Below are 25,923 nucleotides of genomic sequence, written 5' to 3' on the forward strand. Positions count from 1 at the left end.
GAGCTTTTTTTGCTGGTCGAGGGTGACAGAAGCGTCCGCCTTGCCGTTGGCCTCCCGGGTGGCTGCCAGCTTCTCCTCCTTGCAGGCCATGTGGTACGTCTTCTTGGCCGTCTCCATCTGGGCAGGAGAAATTGACGCCACCGTGATACTGGACTATGTATCTCATAGCAATGCAAATCCACATCACGGGTCTCTCTGTGCATTACCGTGGTCGTCGAGACCCCACCATCAATGTTAACTATTGTGAACGTTTTCAGATGTCTCTACATTATAACGTTCAAAAAATATAAACAATGGTTTCATGCGGTAAAAGACCAAAATCTACACTATCCCAATCTGAATAAATTCATAAAAATAACAGTTATTCTTCTATTAGACACAATAGTTATTTAAGCTTTATAAAATAAAAATCGCAAAATCAAAAACGTTTCCTGTGGTCCTCAAAGATGATTTTGGGAGGCAGTGTACAATTCCGAGATGCAAAATGAATTGTGATTCTCGCCAAAACCACTTCTCTAGAACTACATTTCCCCTGGGCCAATTCAACAGAAGACTCACTGCTTAATTATATCAGGTGGACTCTATAGGAACCACGTTATTCTCTGCATATCAGGGCCATCTGCAGATTACTTGAGTGAAACTCAATTAGGCCCCACTCCAATAGCATCCTGATCCAAAGCTGAGGCCCTCTCTGCAGCAAAAATGGACTTATAGCCATGCTCTGCTCCAAAGGCTTCAGGCAACAGCTTTATGAGATTTAATGCCCAGTTTCCACTCAACAGTAGTGGCAAATGCTATAAACCTGTCGGGCGAATAAAAGCGTCCTGAGAATTGTGCATTCAAATCCGCACACTGCCTTCCAGTATTTGTATGGAACTCTGGAACTCATTCAACAAAATATCTGCAAACCCCCCTCCCATATATGTACTGTATTATTATAAAGGTATTACATAGTAAGATGGAAACACCACCGGAGGGCCTTTCCCCGCCTCTCACCTCTTTGAGCTTCTTAGCCCAGGGCTTCTGGGCCTTCTTGAAACCCTCGTCTGCTTCCTTTGACTCCTTGAAGCCGCCCATCATCTGCTTGTGGTAGGAGTCCTTCTGCCAGTTCTTCACCTTCTCCAGGTCCTCATTGAGCAAACCATTCTTGACCTCCTGGTGCAGCTCACTCACCTTGTCTGCCTCGGTCATCACAGCTAGCCAGGCCCGCTCCACTGAGCCATACTGGGGCCCTGGGAGCACGAGACATGAGGAAGAGTTCTCAGTTACCCTTCCTAAAAGACCTGGGTCAAACACGTATTTCAAATATTTTATCTCTGATAGAATATGATCCTTTTCAATGAAACATGTTACCACCCACATAGAACTACAATCTAATAAAATAACAATTTTGTTCTTCATCTCGATGGTTAGTATGTTTCTCTTAAAATTGTCACAAATCTGGTGAGTCGTGACAATCCATACGGCAGTCAACGGGTTTGTGTTTGTCTCATCACAAACCGGCAACTCGCTCCAGTCTGCCTGCGGTCTTCCAAATGAAAATGAATTGTACTCTTCAGACACAAAGACAGCATGGTTAAATCGGTAACTACAGAGAAAAAAGAAGAAGCAGCTGGAGGTGCATGCCTCAGAGGAGAGCGTGTTCCGTTTGAACTCTTTCAAATTGACTAAGGAGGTTGTCATGATTAGACTGGCCTAGAGGACAACTGAACAACAAATAATATTCTGGCACTACTTTGTAGTTTTCCCAAAGTGTTTGAAAACTAACAAACAGAACATAAATTGAGCTGAAATGTGTTGGCTTAATGTTTTATTCTCACATAAAAATACATTTTTTACTTCTACTTCTGGAAGTAAACTAAAATAAATTAGTTTTATTAATGCTTTTCATTACAATGCACCTATAAAGTATGGGTGGCTGATGTAAGACTAAGACTTTATATATCTTGCTCTATATATATTTATTCTTTACCAAATGGACTGGAACATTGAGCCTCCCCACCTTTCTCAATCAGCTGTCTCCATCTCTTGGACCAGTCAGTCAGCTGCTGGCTGTAGGCCTTCTCAATTTTGGCCCGTTCGTGAAGGCAGTTCATGAGGTCATTGCACAGACGGTGGCCATCATCGATTCTCTTCACGCAACGTTTGTAGTTCCCCACCTAAGAGTGGACAGGTAGACACAGGAAGTGATATCACATCCTCAAATACGTACATTAACAGAAATTGCATGTATCTATATTCAACTGTCCTTGTGTTTGAAAGTATTCGCTTTGTGCTCTCTCTCTCTCTTTGACCTCTCCAGGATTAAGAATTCCATGACGTTCCATAATAATCAGCAAGTTCACAATTCCGCACATCAGCATAAATGTTGAAATTAAAATTGATGCCATTAAAATTCAGAGATAAAATGATTAGCACAATTTGTCCATCTAAACCACAGACAAACACCATAACAGCATGAAAGCTGTCCACCATCTGACAGCCTGCTTTATCCAAATTATACAGTCTTCAAACTCATTACCAGATGCATGTGCTACATGGCCAAATGTTGTTAGATCCTAGTGCCAGCAACAGTATTATGGAACATGAATGAAAATACCAAGACCAACAAATGCAGTTAAAATCCATTCTTCTCACTGTATAAACAGTGAAACAACATGCCTCATTAGATAATTGTTGTCATCATGAATATTTGCTCTTCCAATTTAGTCATTTGTTGACTTGTCATACAGGAACTCATTTACAATTACTTCCTGTATGACAGAAATTCACGCAGTAACCGTAAGAAATGAAAATTCTTCAATGCTGACTATGGCCAAAGCTTGTTGCTTGCTTCAACTTTGATGACCAGTGTCATCCCCAAACATTTATATACAGTGTATATATATATATATATATATATATACATATATTTCTAATTTAGAAGCTAAAACACAGAGTTCTATTTATGTGAGACAGCCAACAGTTGTGAGAGATCATAGGGTGTAGGGCTGGAGCAAAGTGTATGTGCACACATTGCATTCTGTCATCTGTCTGGTGCCACCTTAAGAAAGTGTGTGCCAGAGCTATGGCTCCTCCCCTCAGCCTACAGGGGGGTCAGTGCATGTCTGTGCATGATGAGTTATGCAATGGCAGTGGCTCGGGGAAGAGTGAGTTGTTGGCGGGGGGATCCTGCCTTGGCTGTAAACCCTCTTCTGCACTCAGGTGAAGCTGGAGGTGCAGATTCCCTCTGACCGGGGGATGTGCAGTGACAGACGCACAGTATCATGGCCCATGATGCAGACGGACCCCCTCCCAGGGTCCACGGACTTCACAACATGCCTACAAGCCTACAAATGCAGCCACCAGTATTGCATCCTGCTGGCTCACACAGCCTTGGAGTTGGTGGCTCCAACTGGGAAAATTTAAGAATCAATAAACAAGGAAAAAGGAACTGTGAAATAAACATGCTTCCTGTTCTTGTGGTCCAGATTATCTGCCTATGAAAATGTGGATTGAGATAAGGAAACAGAAACACCCCACAAATACGAATCTATGCTTTTTTTAAAGAATAGACTAGTGCAGCAATCATGCCACTAGCCTGCTATGAATTCTGAAAAAGAATAGGCTAATACTATACTGCTTTATTAAAAAGTTACGGCAGTTACCTGGTAAACGAGGGCACATTTAAAACAGCGGTAAAGAGTGACACTGCAAAAAACAGGTAATAAGAAAAACAAGCAAGAAGCTCACTGGGTGCAAATAAAAATCTAATTCAAATCAAAATATTATCTTTTTTATTTTTTTATCAACAGTTCATATCTTAATTTGCATTTGATTTTTTTTTCTGCCCAGTTAGCCTTTGCCTGTTTTTCTTCTTGCCTGTTTTTTGCAGTGTCACTGTAAAGCTCTGTTTGAAATACGCCTTCGTTTACAGGGTATCCACCCAAAAATTCCAGATCTAACAGAGCAAAAAGAGCAGAGTTAGCTGATTTAATTACTGCTCTGGCAACCGCTGCTCCAGGATGTATCACACAACATTAATAAGAAAGGAGATCAACTGAGGACAGGCAGAGGTTTGCGTCAGTGAAGGTGCTGCATTACTCTGCAGCTACAGCGTCGCATGCCTTGTCAGCAGTGCAGCGGTGCCGTGACATCACCACAGGGTGACACGCAAGCCTCCTTGAGGAATATTCACACCATCACGCAGTATGCACGGGTACAAACGTTTCTCTTCTAGCTTCGGCTAGCATTCAGTCCCTGCACCACCACCAGATGAGGTCTCCCCATTGGGCAATGCGCTTTGACTGGCTAAGGGGGCAGGACCGTAGTGCAGGCTGATAGGCACATTCGGGGCCCCTCATTGATTCACTAAATTAGGGCCCCTCAAGATGCCCTCAGCCACGCAGGAATAAAGGGCTGCTTCCACGATCGCTGCCTGGTGTGTGTGGAGACAACTTTTCTGCATGGCTTAATGCTCATTTTTCGCATGGTACTGTGTTCTGAAATCTGACAACCTTTCTGGTAAAAAAAAATGTTCAGGGTGCTCCTCCACAACTGACTAAACTAACAGAATAGATCCATCACACAGAATCATGGGTTAAGGAATTGGAACAAATGTTGTGTTAAGGACTAAGAGAATACTTAAAACTGCCTGGTAATTTTAATCTGATATAAAATGAAGGATAAGGATTGTTTTTGTAAATTACCTCCCAGAAGCTGTCCGTGGCATCATCCAGGCCAGCCGATTCATCGTAGGAGCCAGACATTATGCTGGAAGTGACAAAGTGGACTGGAAGCTGGAAGTGTCTGCAGTAGCACTGGGATCTTCATACACTGAGAGATAGAGAAAGAGAACGAGAGAGACAAAGAGAGAGAAGTCCTGGATAAATTAAACAGCCCAAAATGTCCACACTGCCCGCTGTATTGCATAAACACCATCCATCTGCAAGGATGTACGTATCAGGCCCTGCGCAGTGCAAGCAGCCAAGAATAAGTGGCTTATGTGCCAAGACCAGAACCTGAAAATAAGAAAACTGCATCGATCCACGCCTGCTTCAAGTTTTTTCATGATAAAAATTGATGGGACAAAAATATAATCCTATCTTCAGTCACCCATGAATTTCTGCACAACAGATACCAAGCTTGTTTTAGAGAAATTTTCACATTTGATGGCATAACATGCAGAGCAAACAAGGTAGCGAGGAACCTAAACCTGTCATCATAGTTTGTAAGTCATTTTATGTGTTATATCTGGCCCATTTCACCGGCTTGTAAATGGCTGATTGCTCCCCTGTGCACAGTAGCCTGAACTACTCAAATTTAAAAGAGCCCTCTGCCCCAGTAGCATGGCATCCTGTATCAAGCAGAGTTGAGGAACAGTGACTAACACCAGTCGACAACGGCCCGTGCACAGTGAAAACAAGACCTCCCTCTCTCTGTGAGTGGTGAACTAACATAACAGCATGCTCTTTTACAGCTGGGAGATCGGTAGTGATACACAGTGGTCCTGTTAAAGCTAATGAGTCACTTGGCACAGCGAGACTCCTTGCCCTTTGACCGAATGGGAAAGGTGACCTCACTTGTTTGGGCTTATATTACAGGTTTGGCAGGAGGTAAGATATGTTCCACTCTAATATGCAACCTTCCATTTACATTGCTACAGTGTTGTCAGAATGTTATGTGCCAGACATGACTGTTGTGGTGTAGGCTACTGCTGATATTGTAGTTATGAATGTATTTTAATTATGGTGATTTTATGTGATACATGCTATCTGCCTGGGATGTTTGCCAGACCTGGGTCATGTATTTTAGTTTATTTTTGAAAAATGTTTAAATCAATTATGATTCAATGGGTGAACTAGTCAGCTAGTCCATGGAATGCTGCGTCTTTGGAACGCAGGACATTTCAAAATCTGCATTTCACACTAATTCACTTGCGTTATAATAAAAAATAAATATTTTTGCTATAATATGCCAATTCACAATAACAACGCAATAAATTTATGCCGTTCATAATTTTATTACAACACTTAGCAGAACAGTAACAGAAGTTAGATGAATTAGTGGGTTTGGCAGAATGAAATGAGATTCTGATAAAAATGAATTTTTGCCAAATAGGCTAATAATATATTTTTTAAACCTAGAAGCGATTTCTGTTTTAATAGCTACAGCGTGATATCTTGTTTTTGAATTTTCATTCCAAATTCTTGCGAAGCCACCAACAGCTGTGTAAATATTATGATCAGTAAACAACACTAATGTCAGACAATGAAACACGACTGGTTCAAAGAGACAAGAGTAAATTTTTTGTTGTAGTTCAAGTCAAGGGTCATCTCCTGTTGTAATCTTTAAAAGAAACATCATTTCAAACAATATTTAGAACATTTTTTCATATAATTAGACTGAAATACGTAATTTAGAAACATTTTGGCAAAAAAAAAGAAAAAAACCCTTTCAGGGATCTACAGGTGTGTTTGCATACTCTATTGGGGTCGAAAGTAAAAGTTGTAAAATGACTTTTTTTTACCTAGGCTACATGAGCCAGGTTTGTAGTTTGCATAGTGTTTACTGTCCCTGGATGTCCGGTGAAGCCAGGGGCAGATCAGCTGGTTTTCATTCAACAGCGCGCACCCACACTCCTTTTTTTTGGTGCACAGCACCAGAAATCAGCTGTTGGTATCATTGCCCTTAAAATGCTGCGCTCAGGCACAAACAAGCTGCCTGCGGCGTTCAGAAGGAGTGCTTCTCATATCGCTGCTGCTGATGCAAGCAATCTGTCTGTGCGGGCCTAGGAGAAAACGCTAGCAACGGTATAACAATAGCCTTTTAGCGGCCAGCGAAACAGTCCGAACTGGGCGGCTGGGTCCAGGAAGATGCCTGTTCACTTGTGTTTGTACGAAAGATGTGGAGCGAAGACGTAGTTAAGATCCCCCGAGTTGCTGTATCACTGTTTCACTTCTGCCTAGTGACAGAGCAAAAAATGAATTAATAGAACGACTTCTCTCTACATGCTCAGCATACTTCAGCAGCAGACCATGCGAGCACAACACAGATATGCTCTCCTGGACACACTATATGAGCCTAGAAACATATGTAGTCACATGGAACAAAAGGTCAATAAGACACTCGCCTAATCACTCTCTCTCCAGATGATCACAGGGACTAGCCTTTGCTGTCAGTTCACCACAAAGTATTGTATCGTCTTATGGAAAAACAGGGACATACTCTCAGTAAAAAGAGTTTTACCCTTGGGTACTAATAAAGAAACCTTGAACACTTTTCAGTGAATGTGACACTGATTTTGTATTTGATACAAATATTGAGCGTTCTACCTTTTCTGCTAGAGTCAACTTCCTTAGCATAAACTTTGTATTGCCTATGTGTTTAGTATGTGCAGTGAGCATTGTAAAAATACTGTAATATAATAAGCCTGTTTAATCCTCAACTAGGACCATGTTCCAGCTCCTGGGTTTCATTTACAATTGTAATACAATACTACATATCTGGGCATTTGTTCAGTGACATTCTTTACCACAAATAACTGAACAATGCTCTACTCCTGTATTTTGCCTAATTAAAATGTAAACTACCTTACTCCTCATGGGTCATGACTAATGTGGTTCCTGTGTGGGTGAACCACCTCATTAGTAGGGGTTCACGGCTAGCTTTCTGAGAGAAATTTAGAGGGGGAAAGTATCCTTTAAATAACTGCATGACACATTTTCAGCCATGTTCTAGCATGCACAGACCTCCTGACAGGACCAGCACTGCTCAGTGTTGTCCTGGTTGTGCACTGTGGCTTCTGTTAAAGCGTAACTGTGGTGGGCAGACGGGAGTAACACACAGCTTTTAGAATACTGTAAATGAGAACTTACAATGTAAACCTGACCTAGAGTCATTTTCCTGAGCAGGCTTCAGACCCTCATTACGCATATCATTCTTAGAATTCTGCTTCGGTTGTCACGTAATCTTTTTACGTAAGCACAGAAACGTTACGATCATGTTCAGCTTCAGCTGTGGGGGCAGTTACAGTCTGTCAGGTTGCAACTGCTGAACTGCACTGTAGACAAGCTACTATAAGACATCGATTTTTTTGCCGGACCCTGAGGGCCCGCCAAGAACAGCGACTGTCCCTTCCTGAGGGGTTGGCTGAGTCTGTGACTCCCCGTTGTTGAAACCTGGGCGAGTGGCAGTGGTGTGCGGTATAAGACCTGAAACATACCCTATGTATGCAAATGCGGACACTTCAAGCTATGCAAAGTTGATTTCATGAACATTCCAGAACATGTCACCTGAAATTCTTAACGTAACACAAGTGTGAGCTGCAGTGTCAACCGTCGCAGCGAGAGGCGCCATAACAGGCAACAACAGGATGAAGATGTCTTCGATTTGTGCTTTCTTCTGCTCAGTCTTTTCACAAGTGTCCAAAATCGCCTCCATGAGGACTCAGGATTTTTGCTTCCATAGGGGCATAATGGGAGCTTACTAGCAGTTTGAGATCAGTTGTTGTTTTTTTTATAACACTGGAAAATACCATGAACTTCAAACAAAAAATTATTTTGCCACAAAATTCGAAAGCATGAGACAGCATAAAAGATCTCATCTGCATTCATGTGCATTACAGAGGCGTTTAAACACTATTTGTACTTCACACAACCTGCGAAAACTCGAGCAGTGAGTCAGCATCTGTCACCTGTGCCGTCCGCTCCGCACGCCTCCTCTCACCTTGGCCCTTCCGGTGAAGTCAGCAGCAGACAGCGCTAGCTGGCAAGCAAAGTGAACGGGGGCCTCTGGGAGTTTTATTTAAAAGGAGAGGTGAATTTGCAGATCCTCACGCATGGCCTCTGCATTCACCTTCACAGAAACTGTAGCAGAACCCCCGGTGCAGGCGTGGCAACCGGAACCCTGGAACATTCTGTACCCCCCTTCGCCTCTCTGGGGTGCTGCGGGGGCGGTCAGTCAGTGAAGCCTTCCGATGTCGGCGACCTTGTCTGCGCTTTGGCAGCTGAGACCAGTGACGTTCTCATCAGTGCCGATGTGGCCTGACCCAAGGGGGCGGGGGACCAGAAGTGCGCTGTGGACTGTGTGTGAGCATGTTATCTGAACACGCCTCTAGACTCAGCCTCACAGATATGTTCCTGCACACCCTGACAGTAATGGAATATACTGAAATATATTGTGTGCATTTTAAAAAAATGCAATTATGAATATATTGAATATGAATATGAATGTATTTCACTATGAATATGTTTTTCAAATATATTTCAAAGCAGTATGTCCAGCCTGTGTGTGTCTATAATATCACAAGTATAGGTTGTGCAGCATGTGAGAATAGTAACACAATACTGCATGTAATAGCAGACATACAAGTACATATGCTGTACATACCTACATATATAATTGTAATGCAGAACTGTAATATGGTGCATTTAAAAAAATATATACATTGAAATATCTGAAAACACAAGTAATCTGTATATTTCCCAAATGGGAGTCTTGCAGTATCTTGATAATATATTCCATTTCAGTCTGTTGTCAGTATATTCACTTTCTGTAAGGGAGTTTTTTAATCCCCAACTGGCTGAGTGGGATCATGGATGCATTAATCAATGTGTCCACAAAGGTTGAAGCAAGGCCACCAAGCTTTCCTCTGGTCATCTCAAAGTGTTTAGCTCTCTGCTACTGCAGCTCAAAGGTCAGAGTAATCTTAACTGAATTGCATGCCGTAAGGCCCACGGTGTTAGAAAGACAGCTGCCACACAATCTGTCACTTAGAGAAACCCACAGCTAATGTGCAAAGCAGAATGGTTTCTTCGCTCAGTCAATGATTTTTAAACCCTGATTTACACATAATATTAAGATGTTCTGCAGCTCATTCATGTTCTCGGTTAAGAACAGTTAATTTGTCACTGTCTGGATTTGGACCATGAGCTTATTGCACACAGCTCAACGCTCCAGCCACTATTAAACACTACTTAACTTCCCCTCTTCATCTCTCTTTGTGTTCGTGTGGCCCAGGGTGCTCAAGCTCCAGTCCAGGCCGGCTGTGAGATCTCCAGGTTTTTTGTGATTACCTTTCAATCAGTCTTGGAAAAAAAACTGAGTGGGCACTGTCCAATGAGGGACATGAATTAAGGTCTTAAGTGCAGAAACACTATAGCCATCCAGGACTGGATGTTGAGAGATCCCTGGAGGTTGAGAGTTGCATTCTCACAACGACTGCTGCAGCATTAATGGAGAAACTGGGAATGCTACCTGGTTGCTAAACTGGGCTTTCACGTACACTCTCTCTGTTTAATTTGCCTGATTAATACATCATCATTATGGAGTACATTCTCTTTAAAGCAAGGTCGTTTATTAAAAACCCCACGACTCTCTCAAGATGAATACCCAATACAGAAATAAATATAAGCCGTTCTTCGTTAAGTCAATGCCACAGGCGAGACAATTACAGAGAATTAATACCGTTAGCATCACCATCACAAATGCAGAGGAATACAGCCAATGCTATTAATTTCTTAACCCTGACACACACACACACACACACACACACACTGCTGAGCGTCTTCTTTTCTTGGCCAGGTCCAGTTACTGCCAAACTGAAGGACAAATATATCTGAGGTAAGCGATTTTTTGAAACAGCTCCCTAACCAGGCATCCTGCACAGGCTTGGCACATCCCCATCCAGGACACATGCAAATCTGTTACCCAGAATCCAGCAGGACCCGAGACTGGGATTCACAATCAGTACCTGGGACACTGCGGAGGAAGGGCATTGTGTTCCAACAACATATTTCAAGTTTCATATTTATTCACGAAGCTTCTTAACCTGATTCAACCCCAGATATATATGTTTATCTGCAACCGTGCACTGTCTATGTGAATACATGTTTAACTTGATTACTATAGAACTATATGCTTCACAGACTGTACTGTGAATGTTAATGGACAGCAAAATATTACTGGTAGATATATAAACTGAAAAAAACACAGGCAAACATTTGGAAACTGAAAGAAAAAGAGACAAATTGGAAAAACCGTTGTTGTCAAGGTGTTAAATGCAATAAAAGCAGCTTGGCTGTACACCTCCTCCCAGAAAAGCACTTGATATCGTGTGTGTATTGGCAGTGATACACATTCAACACTGTACTCTGACTCTCATCAAAATAATTCAGGTAATTAAACCCCCTAGGACTGCTTTAAACTTATTGCTGTACAAAGGTATATAATATATAAATAATAAACGATTAGAATAATATATAAATGAAATATTATTTATTGGATTACCATCCAAAGCCTTGATAGCCCCCAGAGACATAGCTAAGGGAGGATTGCAGGCATGCTGCAAAATGCTACCCCTTGCTGAAGATACATGTAAAATATGTAAAATATTCAGAAGCTGATTGCCAACAACCTGAACTAGCACCCCCCCCACCCCAGAAATTTGCATAACTTCAGTATCAGAAACCCCGAACGCCCCCCTGACGAATCTTTCTGCAACCCCCTTCTGTAAACAGCCCCACCCCTTAATCCAAAAGAGACCACCCATGCAAATATATTGTTTCATGCCATCAATTGTAGGATTCTGACTAATCCAAAATCTAAATAGCATGGGAAATCAATTAAACTACATGCATAGGATAATTGTGCATGAGGAGAAAATCATTTCTACAAGAGGACAGATATGAATGGATGATTTTAATTACTAGAAGCAAACAGCTGCCCCCACACAAAACAATGGACTAATCACACACTAGGCTGTACTGTGCTTTTTCTGAAGACAACACAATTGAGTACTACATGAAAAATTAACGAAGACAATTGAAGGTAGCCAACTAGCCCCACTACAGAAGTGTAGCTTTCAGAAGCACTCACAATGGGTTAGTTGCAGTTGTCTGTTCTCCATGCATATAAGGCAAGCCATGTTAAATGTTCACCTGCTGTCACCTCCTCCAACTGTTGTCATTCCAGTGAAGATGTATTCTGGCCACCTGGGTCTCAAATTTGAAAACAAAATTCGACAAGAGTACTCAAAGGTCCTGCAGATATTGCGGAGGTGAACAAGCAACAACATGCATGCTGTGGACACAGGTGTACAGTGGTGCCACATATTTAAGGCTGTCTGCTGATAATCTCCATGCCTTTATTTGAACTTTGCCAGTCCTTACTGTTAATTACATATTGATCTGACACAGAAAATTCTTTCAGGATCAATAATGTTAATGTCAATCAATAACGTCACTTGCGTAAAGGTCAGTATGAAAAAAACAACACTAAGAATTTGTTGACAAACTAGAATAGTTCTGATCTCAAATGGTAGATACACAGTGATAGCAAGGGCTTAGTGGATGTAGAGGCTTACATTGACTTTTCCAATTCAAAACAAATAATATCTGTGCTCAGAGCTGCTGCAATCCTAGAATTTTGAGTAGCCCCCCCCATGCACCTCACTCACAAGTGTGCTCTATATTACAAAACATAGTAGATTAAACTTTTTACCAACCCTGTACTTCTACATCTAAATAAGTAACTAAAAAAATGAATATCTGTCAAATCTCAAAACTGATCAGCCCAAAATAATTGTGCAAGCTGAAAAGGAATTACTAAATGCCTACATCCTCAGTTCATTGGTCATTCTATCACAAGCACCTGCCATTTCCTTACAAACATGCGCACACACACACACACACACACACGCATACACACACATGGGCATGCGCATACACACCCATTAGGTAGTGTCATGCACAGATAGGCACTCTTGACTAATGGATAAGCTGATCCAGGCTTAATCAAGGAAAACCCTTACAAGGCACGAACCCCGAAATGAAACAGGAACAAAACCCAGACAAAGCTTGAAGCCATCGAGGTAAGGAAAGTCAGCACAGTAAAAGCACTACAGCACGGCGTGTTGCTTTTGCTTACCCAATGCCACTTCCTACGTGTCAAAGTAGAATTCACATTCCCTCCGCCTCCTGCTCGTGTTTTTGGTTTGCGCGAGTGCGTCCGCGTGGGTATGGCGGACGACGTCACATTTATTGTTGTTGTTGCCGGAGTCACCCTAGCTTGCCGCAGTGTGTGCGTGTGTGTGTGTGTGGGTATGTGTGTTTCTCAATGGTAGAGGGATAATCCCGTGATGTTCCACTTGAATGGTTTACACAGAGCGGGAGGGGAGGGAGATCTGGAGAGAGAGCACAGAGAGAGAGGAAGATGGTTTGTGTGCCGGGGGGTGGGGGGGTTGGGTAGGCAGATAAGATGTGTGTGTGTGTGAGGGGGGTTTGTGTGGAATTGCCAAAAATGAGCTAGGGATTTTTAAAACAATGGCTTTTGAGATCACGTAACAGTGTGGTGAGTGGCCAGTGCGAAGAACGATGGACTGGTGGTGTATGTGTCTGTGTGTGTCTCTGTGTGTATGTATACGTGCGTACATTTGCGTGTGCGTGCATGTGTGTGTGTGTGTGGCAGGGGGGTTATTCATGCCTGCAGCATGTACCAGAGCAGCATTACAGCCTCATTGTTTTCAAATGGTGCTGTATGCTGGGGAGGGGAGGGAGTCCTTCAGAGTGAAAGCAAGTGGCAGAGGGAGGGGGTAAAGGAAAGGGAGAGAGGGACAGAGAGGAGGGAGTGAAGAAGAGAAGAGAGAGAAGACCCAGGCTGCCTCACATGACCTCACACACAGGAGAAAAAAAGGATTCAGTGAAAGAGGGTCGATAAGCCTTGATATGTGGTCTGGCAGAGGAGATGTGGAGGAGGGAAAAGAGTGGGAAAGAAAAAGAGGAGGAGAGGATTCTCAGGAAAGGAATGAACAGTAAGGACACAAAAAACCCCACACAGAATGATAATGAGCCATTTCATCAACTGATCAAACAATCAGGACTTGCGAATGATCAAGATCAGTTGATGAACGTTCAAGTAACTGTTCAAGAAACTTGTGAAATTAATTCACATTATTATCATTGTACTATTGTGTGATGAGAGCGGTCAAAAATCTTTACTGAGCTCATATAGCAAAATCAAAAAATCTTAATATTTGGTGGAACATTCCACGTGTTGAATTTTGGTTCTTATTCGTGAAAACAATAGATTGAATTGTTTACAGAGCATGCTCATTCTGAATGACTCAGCTGCTTATAGCTGTTAGCGCACCTCCAGATTTCTTGTGCTGTTTTTGTTGTTATTTTTATGCTGATTAGGCAGTGTGCCAAAACAGAAATCCTGTGATATGCTAATGAATGACTACCATTTGAGACTAATGCTGAACACAGAAGCAGAAATGAAAAAGTTCAGCATGTATCTATTCTACGATGAAGTCATTTATGAAAGGAAGAAACCAATAGCATAGTTTGAGAGGAGCAGAGGAGACAGACTCAGGGCTGTCCCCCTGGGCTGAACATTTCACGAGGATGAGCGGTGACTCAGCTCTGACTATGACAGAGCTTCTGATTTATGAACCAGGGAGGCGGAAGAATGGCTCAGCAACAGGGGATTGTGCGGGAATATTCCACAACAAAAACAGGGAACTCAAAGAGACATTTTTGTCCTGCTTTGAGGGAAAAAAAATTCCTTCCGCAACAAGAAGCTCATCTTTACCTGCAAGCACCATGCATTAATAACTCCACTACCAAAAGCCTGAAGCCAGCTGCGTGGATGGGCTCTGCACTTTTAAAATGAAAAATAACCACATGGCAACTGGCTCACTGTTTAATCTTCTTTCATTGCTCATGGCAATATACAGTGCAATATAGAATCCTACACGCTCCAGACCTCATTTATACTCACAGAGCATCTGCAGTAACTGGAGAAAGGCACTTTGCTCAAGGTCATGGCAGCAGGATACCCACTTGGAGGCAAAAAGAAAAAAAAAACAGAACAAGGCATGCAAAAGCTTTGTACGGATTCAAAATGGAGGCCCTGTTCCCTGATATAATTGCACCAGCACTAACCAGCCCCTGTTCTGTATGACCACTTGAGCACCCCTCCCCCCTCTGACCACAGCGGCCTTCCTGCTTCTACCTTTCCACTGACTGCGACAAACATAGACAGCCACTAGGGTAACAAAACCAAAAACAACTTGGACCCTCACTTAGCCTCCTCTATGTTATCGGGGATTGGGGTGGGGGTCGGGGGGGTCGATCTGAAATGGCAATAGCTAGGATAAATACACCAATGGATGCATCAAGTTTTTAAGAACTCATTGCTGCAGAAAGTATAAAAACTGGTTTTTACAGAATTTGTTTCTAGTGAGACGGAATCTGTACCTTTAAAAAAACTGCATAAAGCTTTCTTTTCATTTACAGGACAACAGCTGTGTAAACTTGGGTGAACATCCACATGGAAAGTAAAATTGTTTCAATTGTGTTCAGCAGATGTCTCCATGGTGCTCCCAGGTGAAAATCAACGTATTCCAAAAAATGCAATGGTGAGCCAATTCAGATCTGAAGAGGACTGCACGAAGAAGCGAAAGAAAATAAAAATAAAAAGACCTCCACGATACCTTGCTGTAATTTGGGTCTGAGCTTGCTAAGCACACAGATAAGACAAACACAAAGCAGCATCTCTATTTGTTTAAGGGAATAAGTGTGAGCACCACATGTTACTCTGAGGAAGGCTAACTAGTTGAAATGAGTTAGCATGAAGTCTTTAGCTGTCCATTTATTTGCAAACAAAATATTTGAATTCAGGCCACAGCATATCAGCAGGGTTAAGATCACAGCACCTTGAGCTTTGGATATTTTTTATTTTTAAACTGTGAAAGTAGGGAAAAATATCAGGGTTGCAGTTTCCTCATGAAACAAACACCTATTATCTTATTGCAGTGCACAGGTAATGGGAGAATGCTAACATTTATTGATTAATCTGTATGCAGATGCCATTTATTTCCTGCAGAGGCATTTCACAGCTGCCGTGTCTGATGTACCACCCTGCTCTGCTCTGCTCTGCTCTGCTGTGCTCCATGCAGATGTTCCTCTCACTGTTGGGTCCTTATTTACAGGCCCTTTAATAACACTGTCAGCTCTCTCCGGTGGCTACGCGTCACCAATAACCCAACCTGACACCACTGCACAAGGCGTCACCCAACCAATCAGCATTCTCCCGATGCTTGTTTAGAGGGACACTGCAAAAATAAAGGAAAAGAAGAGCTTCAGTGTGTCACTGACACTGGGAACATCTCTGTCCCCATGTTTTTTGTTTTTAACTTGGCAAATGCCTTCATCTAGAATGAAGTACACCGCCCAAATGCCCTCCATTTAAACTATTTAATTAAGACCAAAACTTCGGGCATACCTGAAATTGGGGCATTCGGACAGTGATGAACTAAAATAAGTGTACAGCACATAGACGCACCAGAAACACAATTAGGAGGTAAAGCGATGAAGCAGAGATACCAAGACTAGCTTTCAGAAATGCAAACGTATCTCTTTCTAATTTAGAAAAAGTGCGTGGCAGCACTTTGAAGTACCAGAGAAGAGGGTTCTGAAGAAAGTGTGTGCTTTTACAAGCGTGTGTGTGCGTGTGCATGTGTGGCAGAGAGTGAGATGAAGAGAGTGTGTCAACAAAGCTGACTTTACTTCAAGCCTGTCAGTAGAAAAATTTTAAAAACCATCTCATCCCTTGGGTTTCTGGTCTCAAGAGAATTCGATTCACAGCACCGTGTTTCTCAGTCAGTCAAATATTGATGAGATTTCGGAAGACACTGCAACAAGAATCTCAGCTCTCTGGTGCCAACACCTTACTGGTGCTGAGAAAAACCATTACATTTTTACATTCCATTGACTGGGTGAATGAATACAATGGTAGAGAGTGTGAAAAACTAAGACCCTTAAAATAACCCATGGGAGAAAAAAAAAATGAATTAAAAAACAAATGGACACAAATACAATCTTAATTCATATGGGGCCTTTCATCCCACTCAAAAATCACAACGCTTGACAAAAATAAGAAGAACTCCACCACAAATAGACAGACTGACAAAAGGGGATAAACATCAGTGTTAAAATATCACTTCCAGAGTAAATGTTAGCTGCACAACGTGGGTCCTGCATTGGGGTCACTGACCACTGATGCAAGAACACTCTCGGTGCTTTGCCTGGTTAGGCGGTTTAGGGTTAACTTAGTTTATGGTTAGCTGGTTCTAAATTCGCTGTTGGGGGTAGAAAGGGCCCAGACAGCACTGCTAAAACGGTATCTCTATCCGTCTCTTCATTTGTCCAAATAAAGACTGACCATGTGCTAGTGTTGAACAATCTAAACACAATTTTTTACCACAGGCCCCTGTTACATGCTGCATCATACATACTTGTTGAAGTAGATGTGTCTCTAATGCTAGGTGAATGAGAACCACAACACCAGAGTAAACCTATTATTGTTAATAAGATTTTAGAAACAGCTTCTAAATTTAATCCCTGCCACCAGGCCTCTGGGGAAGGCCCCCTCCTCTCTGTTCTCCCCCCCCCCCCTCGTTATTTTAGCTTAGAAACGGCCAGCTAATTAGCAGACTTACAGCATGAGGGACACTTTCAGGAGAGGGCCTGTGAGAGTAGCAAAACCTGCAGCACTTCCCCGCACCTCCACCTTTCCTGTCCTCCCCTCCTTTTCTCTGTTACCCCCCGCCTCCCACCAGCCATTGCTGCAGAGTCTCCTAATGCTTTGGATTCATCAGCTCAGTGCCTCTAGGCCCACTGACCCGCATGCACCGCATGCAGCAGCTGGCATCTGCAGAGAACTAAGGGGCTGGTGTATTATCAGGGGGACAGTAAAACAGAGAAAGAAAGAAAAAGAAAATGTTATTTTTGGCCAACGCAAACACTATTATGCAGTCCAGTTCTCACTCATGTAGCTTCAGAGATGTGAGCACCGCGATGAACGCTGTGTTCTTGTTTAACCATGGGCTGCCTCCGCCACCACAGCACAGTGGCTCTGTTCCTTCTCCAAAAAGTGTCACACCATGAATTATTCAGAGCCCTCTGTCACCCGACCTGTCCGCCTGCGCCACAGCCAGTTTTGAAGTTGGGACAGGGTGCCAGCAGGAAGGTAACGTTTCCCAAAAACACGTGAGAATGTCTCTCTGTTCCTCCTAATGGATCCTTGACGTGACAGTTTGCCAGCGTTCTCGTGCACCACGGTCCCTTGATCTACACCACAGCATGAACCACGTGTACATTTCTGCCGCATGCCCATCGCACAAGTTCTTTCCTTTCTCAGACATTATATACACCTTAACCCAGATTATATTAACAGAAATAGAGCACTTCTCCTACTCTCTAATAATGGAATCGAACAGGGAAACATTAAGTCACAGAATTGTGGGAATTACGTCAGATCATAAAACTTGTTCTGCCCGACCTGATCCTGGCACGCTTCCCCTAACCCTATAAATACAGGGCAACACCCAGCTACCAGCTCCAGGAGCAAACCACTCTTCTCTCTCCAATCTGAGCTTTGATTGATGTGAATAGATACCATGTTTTCTCCTTTCTCTTTCAATAGGGCAGAAATGAGTCTACACCCCTGGAAAAAAGAAATTCTCCCAAAGAAACCCGTAACAATCTCTGAACCGCTGTTGATCTTCAGCCGTTCCTCTGCCTGAACGCTTATTAACTTTTGTTGCCTTTGGCTGCCGAATCAATGTCCAATTTGATTAGACCAAACAAGCCGGCACCAAATGTGATTGCGAGTTAACTGACAGGGAAAGCAGCTTCCCAGAGAGAAAATGCATCTTCAATTTCACAGCTATCTCCGCCGGTTAAGACTGACATCCAAGATGGAGGGCTGTCCACCGGAGGGTATGCCCAATAATGAAAAGCACACATTCGTGGCTGGAATGCTATCAAGAGCTACCAAGTAACAAAGGTATTGTCTGCTGATACTCAGACCAGGCAGGCTGCACACAATTTAGCCTCAAAATATTGTTTCTGACCTGTCAATCAAGAGGTCCAAATGGGATTTCTCTGGATCCAGAGAACCGTGTTTCACATCCAATAACAAGCACAGGGTGAAAACAATCACAGCCCTTAAAGATCAATGGGAGAGATGAATGCATACAGCACCTGGTGTGGCCTGTCTGAATGCAGGAGTCCCACGGGAGGCAGGCCGGGCAGAGTGCAGGTCCGTCAGTCAACCGGTGGGTACGCTCCTGTCCCTGTGAACACTGCGCACCAGATACCCGGAACAATGCCCGCACCCTCACAGCCAGCCCAGCACAGTCACGTTCCTGTGCTCAGGTATGCCCCCCCCCCCCTCCCCCTTACCCTTCTGCCTCCCTGTCCCGCCTCCCGCCATTCCCCAGCCTGCCACAGCCACAGAGGATCTGCATCACTGCATTCCCCACTGGACTTTGACATCCGCCTTCCAAGACACACTGTACCATTAATATTTAGCCAGAGGCAAACATAGAGGACCGCTCCTTGGCAAACCGACTGCATCGCAAGGACCTGTGGGCTGGGGAGGCCAGGAAGACCGAGGAGACAATGTAGAGCAGGTGTACAACAGGGGTCCCCAAGCCTGGTTTTGGAGGGCTGCTGGGTGTGCGGCTGAGTACGATTTTCCAGTGTTCAGCAGCACTTAATTAACCAATTAAAGCAGATGATTGCACAGTTAACTGACCGTACCTGCTTCCTCACTTCTAAATTGGCTATATTTGCCTGATTTAAAGGTAAAGACAAAAACTAGCAGACCAAGGGTAGAGTGGGGCAGCTTGGAGGGAGACAGTTAGATGTAAGGAGTGCCAGGACTTGTGTGTATCAGTTAGCCGAGTATATATAAGCACTACATGATAATTACATTCCGTTTAGAGTCTAGGTTAGATTAATGGAGATTAAGTGGCTCAGGTTTGTTGATTTTGTTGAGAGGCAATACTGCCTCGCACTTAAAGAGCAGGAACTCAGAGGACTGAGAGAGGCATTAAACATGTTATTTACAGTTGGAAAGGCACAGAGCCAAAGGGTCCGACAACATGTCAATCAAAATGTATAGCTTACTGTATTTAAACCATACATAGACCCAAGCAACAAAACCCTGTAACGATTCGTAATTTTACTTTACCTGAGACATATTTGGAGAAATAATCTTATAGAATAGATAAATATGCACATGCAGACATTTTTTGTGTTGGTATATTTCTTGCACATATTTCATGATTGCAATAGCACGCATGCACACACACACACACACACACGTTCCCTTTCAATTTACAATGTACATCAAAAGGATACACAACAGTTGTGTTACATGGCACAAGGGTGATTTGACAAGGTTACACTATTGGATGGAGAGTATCAGCAGATCATGTAAACATAATGAAAGAAGAAAAGGGAGAGAGGCTTGTGGGGGTAATTTTCTGTAAGCATGAGGCCAGAGGACCCTTCTAGATACTCAGCCGCGGACACAGAACCAGAGAGCGAAAATCTCAGCCTGTGATCTTCAAACGGCTGCCTCCGCTGGGTCTCGTGTGCGAGGAAGGCCTCTTCCATACAGAGAGGGCAGTGCAGGAGCCATTATTTTTATCATTCATATTTCATAGCCTGTTTAAATCCATTTAATGTGCATTTAAACTAAACTCCTCAGTCATCATGGAGTGCTTCAGTTTTATTTTTTTTTTAAACAAATTTAATGGGCCTGGCAGGTCTTTATACTTTCTGAGCACACCCTGGTTTCTCTAGCTGGCTGCACACCATAAACAGACTGTATTTTCTGTGGCTGTACTTCCTTGGTTACGTTATGTAAAGTGTCACCAACAGTGCCCACTGATGGTCGTTGTCAAGGCATTCAGATTGTACAGCCCTAATGACTCCTGGGACAAACAAGGCATTCTGTTTTGTGGATTGATTTTATTTGCTTTTTAAAGCAATGAAAAGCTTTTCTGCCCCCCTCCCAGGTCCATTTATCTAGTCCACTAAAGTTCCGAGGCAGCATTTAATACATGAATTGAGATTCAAATAATTAACTGAAAAATCCACATGGAGCATTATGGAATTTTTCAGTGAATTACGTTAAGTTCAGTTCTTTTCCTTTATTGGCTGAATTGAAATGGATTGACCTCATCCCTATTCCGAGGTGCAGAGAAATGGAAGGGGCTCTGGGTCTTCATGAAATCCAACCAAATTAGTTAAGGAATTATTGGCGAGAAAACACCTGTAATAAAGCTCCTGGAGTGTTGCCTGCTAGATGGTGACAGACTAGCCCAGTGAATCGATAGTTAAGAGTGTTCTTGTGTATTCCTGAGCAGAAGATTATGGACAGAGAATGTGCTCTTCACATAATATTAGCACAAGCTGCTTAGTAGAGAGGGAGGCGCCATGGTCCAGAATCTAAACTACGGACCTGAACATGGAGTCTCCTGTGCTGTCTGTGGGTGTCAGAGGTGATGGAGATAGAGAGGGGGTTAGCACTGAGGGTAGGAGACTCTGAGGGGAGGGAACAAGGCTCTGCTGGGAAGTGAAGCAGAACGCTGTGTGACTTAATAGCCAAAATTCCTTTCACATGGTTTCTAATTCATCACATTTCAGACTCTAAACAGATCTGGGGTGAAATTTCTGAATTTTCCATTAAGGTTCAACCTCACCTTGGTTTATTTACTGGAAACATTCCAATCAAATCTGAATGGCCAATCAATTAAAAGTAGTTAAATGAAATGACTCATTCACAACTTGCCTACAGGTTTATGTATAATGCAGATTCCATCTTGTGAACTTTACTCTTTAATTTTTATTAATTTGAGAATATTTATATAGTAATTCCTTTACTAATTTCAGTACTTTTCCAACTAAATTCAAGAAATGAATTGCCAAAAAATAAATGAAACCTTTTCGATATAGCTCAGGAGTAGACGAATGCGGCAGTGGGGTTGCTCAAACCCCGGCATTCAATGTCCTGAGCAAGACACTAACCAACTGCCTGCAGAAGGCATCATTACGCTTGATGCGCTATATAATGAGCTTACCATTCTGTATGAATGGAACTCCCTCCTGTTCATCCATTGCAAGTATTTATACTGAGGAAGTCTTAAAGACTACAACACCTGAATGAAGAGTTGCTTTTATAAGCAGCAAGCTCCACTTTCAAGATCTTCCAGTGCTCTGCTTACAGTAAGACACATACTGCAAGAAATGCACTTTTTAAAATTTCCATTGTTATTGTGGATGCCAGTGTGTATCTCCAGGCCTCTCTGAAGATCTGTGTAGTAATATATCGGAAAAGCAAATATGGGAGGTACAATGAGATTGACTAATTGACTTGGTATGTCACCGCGATAAACCAGCAACTGCAATCTTCACAGTTAACTATATGACCTGAGTGATGAAAAAATAAGGATCCTCGAAAAGTTCACATATTTCACTATATGTGGCTAAACTTTGGAACCATTGACAACTGTGGAACCATTTAAAATTGAATTGAAATTCAGTAGGATTCCATCCTAGCTGGTGTGATAATGTTTATTGCCAAACAGTTAACACCCCATCTTTACAACACACCACGGTCTATCTTAGCCAATATGATCCTTGTCCACATTTTAAAGGTCGGTCAGCATTATCACAAAGACCCTCCCACTGATAGACATTCTGATTGGTGATGACACAAATTCTACAGCAGGTCATAGCTGAATGAGGCCCAGTTAGGAATCTAGTCAGGTGACAAAAGGAAAAGGAGCAAGTCCATTTAGAACAAGAAGTGGAATTTAACAGTACAATATAATTCAACCCATGTAACATATCTTGATAAGAATTTATGGTATGTTAATCCTATCATGCTATTATATATAAAAAGAAAGCCATTAAACTCTGTCGTTATGTTTATATGACAGACCAGGATAATGCGGGCCAACATTCCACAATTGCTGGTTCAGGGCCCTATATAAAAAAAATTGTGACACAAGTCCACATAAAATGCCAAGAAAATAATAAACCAGAACTAAAAAATCATTCATTTGTCTTCCATATTATGTTGACATCAGTCCTGTTTTTTAACAGTGGATAGAGAATAATATCTACGCAATTAAAATTCTAATATCCAGCAGCTACAGCATAGGAATATGGAGCGTTATTTATAATGCTTGATTTGAGAATATTTACAGAGGTTTTTCCCTTGGCGGGGTGGCGGACGGGGATGACATAAAATGCTGACAGAGAATCGTATGTGAGAATGGTGAGCGCTACATAAACTTTGTGAAAATGGAAAATGGCTGGAAGCTTGGTCCCAGTATTTGTCTTTATGTCAAAACCCCCAATTAGTCAGTGACTCTCCAGAGCAGTTCACAAATGCATTTTTCTACAAGTTGCATTTAGCAGTTCCATTTCAGTGAAAACTAAGCAAGTAAAACTAGATACAAGAGGAAGGCAGGTAGCTTCATTGCAGTTTTACTGACACCAGTTGATCTCTTAATTATCAAGTTTCTCTTGATAATTCTCGTGATTCTGAAAATATTAACAGGTTTCTGTGAAACAGGACGCTACAAAAGCTTTGGGGGAAAATGTTTTGTCAGTATTTTGCTCATTCATCCTCATGCAAAAACTGTGCTACAGAAGATTTATGTAGATCTGGAAAGAGACATGGTGGTGATCTGTTGAAGGTAATATTGGTTGACTGAGATGTGATGTAATTGCGTAGATAAAATAATAATTTCTTAGTGCTCAGACTAATTATACAGCATAATGAGCCAAGAGCCATTTTCAGTCCCCTGGCAAAAAAACCAGACCAAAAAAAGCCATTTGTTGAGAGCCTATGCCTCCATGTTTTAAACATTTTTTTCTTCCTGAGTAACCGTTCGATATCGGAGGCAACAGAACATGGAAATCCACAGCACGCCGACCACCGAGTCCACAGTGACAGCGTGTGAGGGGGCGAGGGGCGTTCCCACACTCCCTCGGGCATGTGGGCGGTGGGCACGTATGGCAGGGTGGGTTACACTGATGGCAGTATGTAGGCCTCATTAAACAGAGCCCTGTTAAACACAGTTATGTGATATACTGCACAACTAGAGGTTTGTCCGCATGGCAAGTTATTGCTGTATTAAACACCATATCTAATCCGACTATAGACATTCCTCTCTCTCTCTCTCACACACACTGTACACACTGTATATAATATTAGTGATTATATACAGTGTGTACAACCAATATGGGTGTATGTCCTGTTCACTTTAGCCTGAAGTCTACATATGAATCAAAGTTAGGTCCTTTGAACAAATTCTCTAGACTCAGATAACCAGGCATCAGTTCTATATGTTTAACGTTGAATGGTCTGTGTCTCTACCAGCAAAAACATTCCAATGTTTTCTGACATTAATGGGGTATGGCCAAGGACTCTGCACTGTAATAAAACACTGGAAACTCCTGTTGCCAAGTGGAAGCTACTACAGCTAAAGAGCAGAGAGGGTGGCTGGCATGTTTATAAAATCTGTGAATGGAATCTCTGGTGACAAATGTAGTAGTAGTAGTATTTTTTATTCAGTCATCACACACAATACAATAAATATAAACAGTCTAGACAGTATAAACAAGTCAACAATCTATGTATTAGGTAGTGACTGAAAAAATGTCTCACAGAGCTAACACAAAGCACCCTGAACATGTGAAAGCCTCTGGAATGGAAACCACGATGAGACTGGAAGTCAGCCAGCGAACCTGAGATGGAAGCGACAGGGCGGGCCTCTGATGTCACCTGGGAGATACCCCTCCCCCTCCTCTGTGCCTGCCACTAGGACCGCTGATGTCATTACTTTAATGAGCAGCTACTTTTGTCTCAGCCCGAGTGTTGACCCTGCCACACGCTGGAGGCTTAGCTGTCCTGAGCTTGGCCAGTATTGGACACTCTTATCCCATTAGAGCTCTGGGGCAGAAGAGGCTTTGTACCTATGTGACTGAGCGTGCTCCTCCCTCTTCCCTATGACATCATCTTCAAGGGCTGAGATGGGTGCGTACATGCATGGCTTCATTAACCTCAACAATATACACCTGGTTATGCAACTAACTGTTCTGCAGCAAGAACATACCATGAACTACAGCAACCTACTCTATATTAATATCCCCCATATGAATGGCTGTTGTTTGTACATACTGTGTATTTTCCCCATAAGAGTTCCATGGTTGCAGGTGCAACTATTGCTTTGATCGCCTCAGCTTTGGCCCGTCTGCAAACAATTCTGCCATTTATAAAGTGCTACAAATGCACATTAGCGACCGTGATGAGCTCTTCAGGCTTGCATTACTGGTAGATGGGGTGCCAGGAAACAATAGAGATAAAATGGCTTTTTCCTGATGAATACGTGGAGATGTACAACTGGGGAAACACTGGAGCCAAAATTGCTTTAAACCTTCATAAAATAGCAGGATAACAGGTTGTGCTGGCAAAGATGCGCAAAGAACAGGCCTCTTTTCACAGCTGTTAAGTCTACATTTTTGGTCTCGTTAGAAAGGAAATCTCAAGCAATGACACTAAAACCGACAAACCACTGACTAATTGACCGGCAGGCAGGAACGTCATTAAGAACACGTATTATCTCAGCTAAACAAACGTTCTAAAAGTAATGGCTTTTCAACACAAACCTGAGTTGAAGCTTGATAAGAAACCTGCATAAACTAACCATCTGTTGGATACCGGAATATGGGGGGAGGGTGTGGGACACTTCCTCCAGGATGGAATGACTTGATCCATACAGCTTGTGTTGAACTTATTGACTTTATCGACACCTAGTCTTCATTCAGAGTCAACTGCTTTCCAAGCTGCGCAAATGGTGGTGACAGCCTCCAGCTCCGGGGCCACCAGGGAACTCAGCGTTCGATGAAGAGGAGGGAGTTCTTTAAGTGACCAGCCCAGACAGGAGAAAGGCGACACCCAGGTTCCCCAAGCGGGTTAAACGAAACAATGGCTCGTCTGCGGGTCAGCAGATATTCCACAGTAAGCAGCTTTCAGACGCAGCTAACAGAGCTGAAAATAAAACCCACCATG

The 25,923-nt window shown here is 42.7% G+C and overlaps 1 protein-coding gene across 6 annotated transcripts in view; it reads right to left on the reverse strand.

Moving 5' to 3' along the window:
* Positions 1-25,923, reverse strand: part of LOC135234350 (protein kinase C and casein kinase substrate in neurons protein 1-like) — a 54,841-nt gene that overhangs the window by 10,094 nt on the left and 18,824 nt on the right. For 3 of the 6 annotated variants that reach the window (XM_064298857.1, XM_064298856.1, XM_064298858.1), the window contains exons 3-6: positions 4,689-4,815; positions 2,003-2,159; positions 997-1,232; positions 1-117 (exon numbers count right to left, since the gene is read on the reverse strand). The exon at positions 1-117 is cut by the window's left edge and continues 39 nt beyond it. In XM_064298857.1, the coding sequence (XP_064154927.1) occupies positions 1-117; positions 997-1,232; positions 2,003-2,159; positions 4,689-4,748 (570 nt within the window). In that variant the 5' untranslated portion in view covers positions 4,749-4,815. Of the gene's footprint in view, positions 118-996; positions 1,233-2,002; positions 2,160-4,688; positions 4,816-11,856; positions 11,876-12,906; positions 13,104-19,028; positions 19,191-25,923 lie in introns of those variants that run through there. The other 3 variants (XM_064298860.1, XM_064298861.1, XM_064298862.1) reach the window with 3 other exon arrangements.

This window comes from Anguilla rostrata, chromosome 11, assembly GCF_018555375.3.
Source record: "Anguilla rostrata isolate EN2019 chromosome 11, ASM1855537v3, whole genome shotgun sequence".
NCBI lineage: Eukaryota > Metazoa > Chordata > Actinopteri > Anguilliformes > Anguillidae > Anguilla > Anguilla rostrata.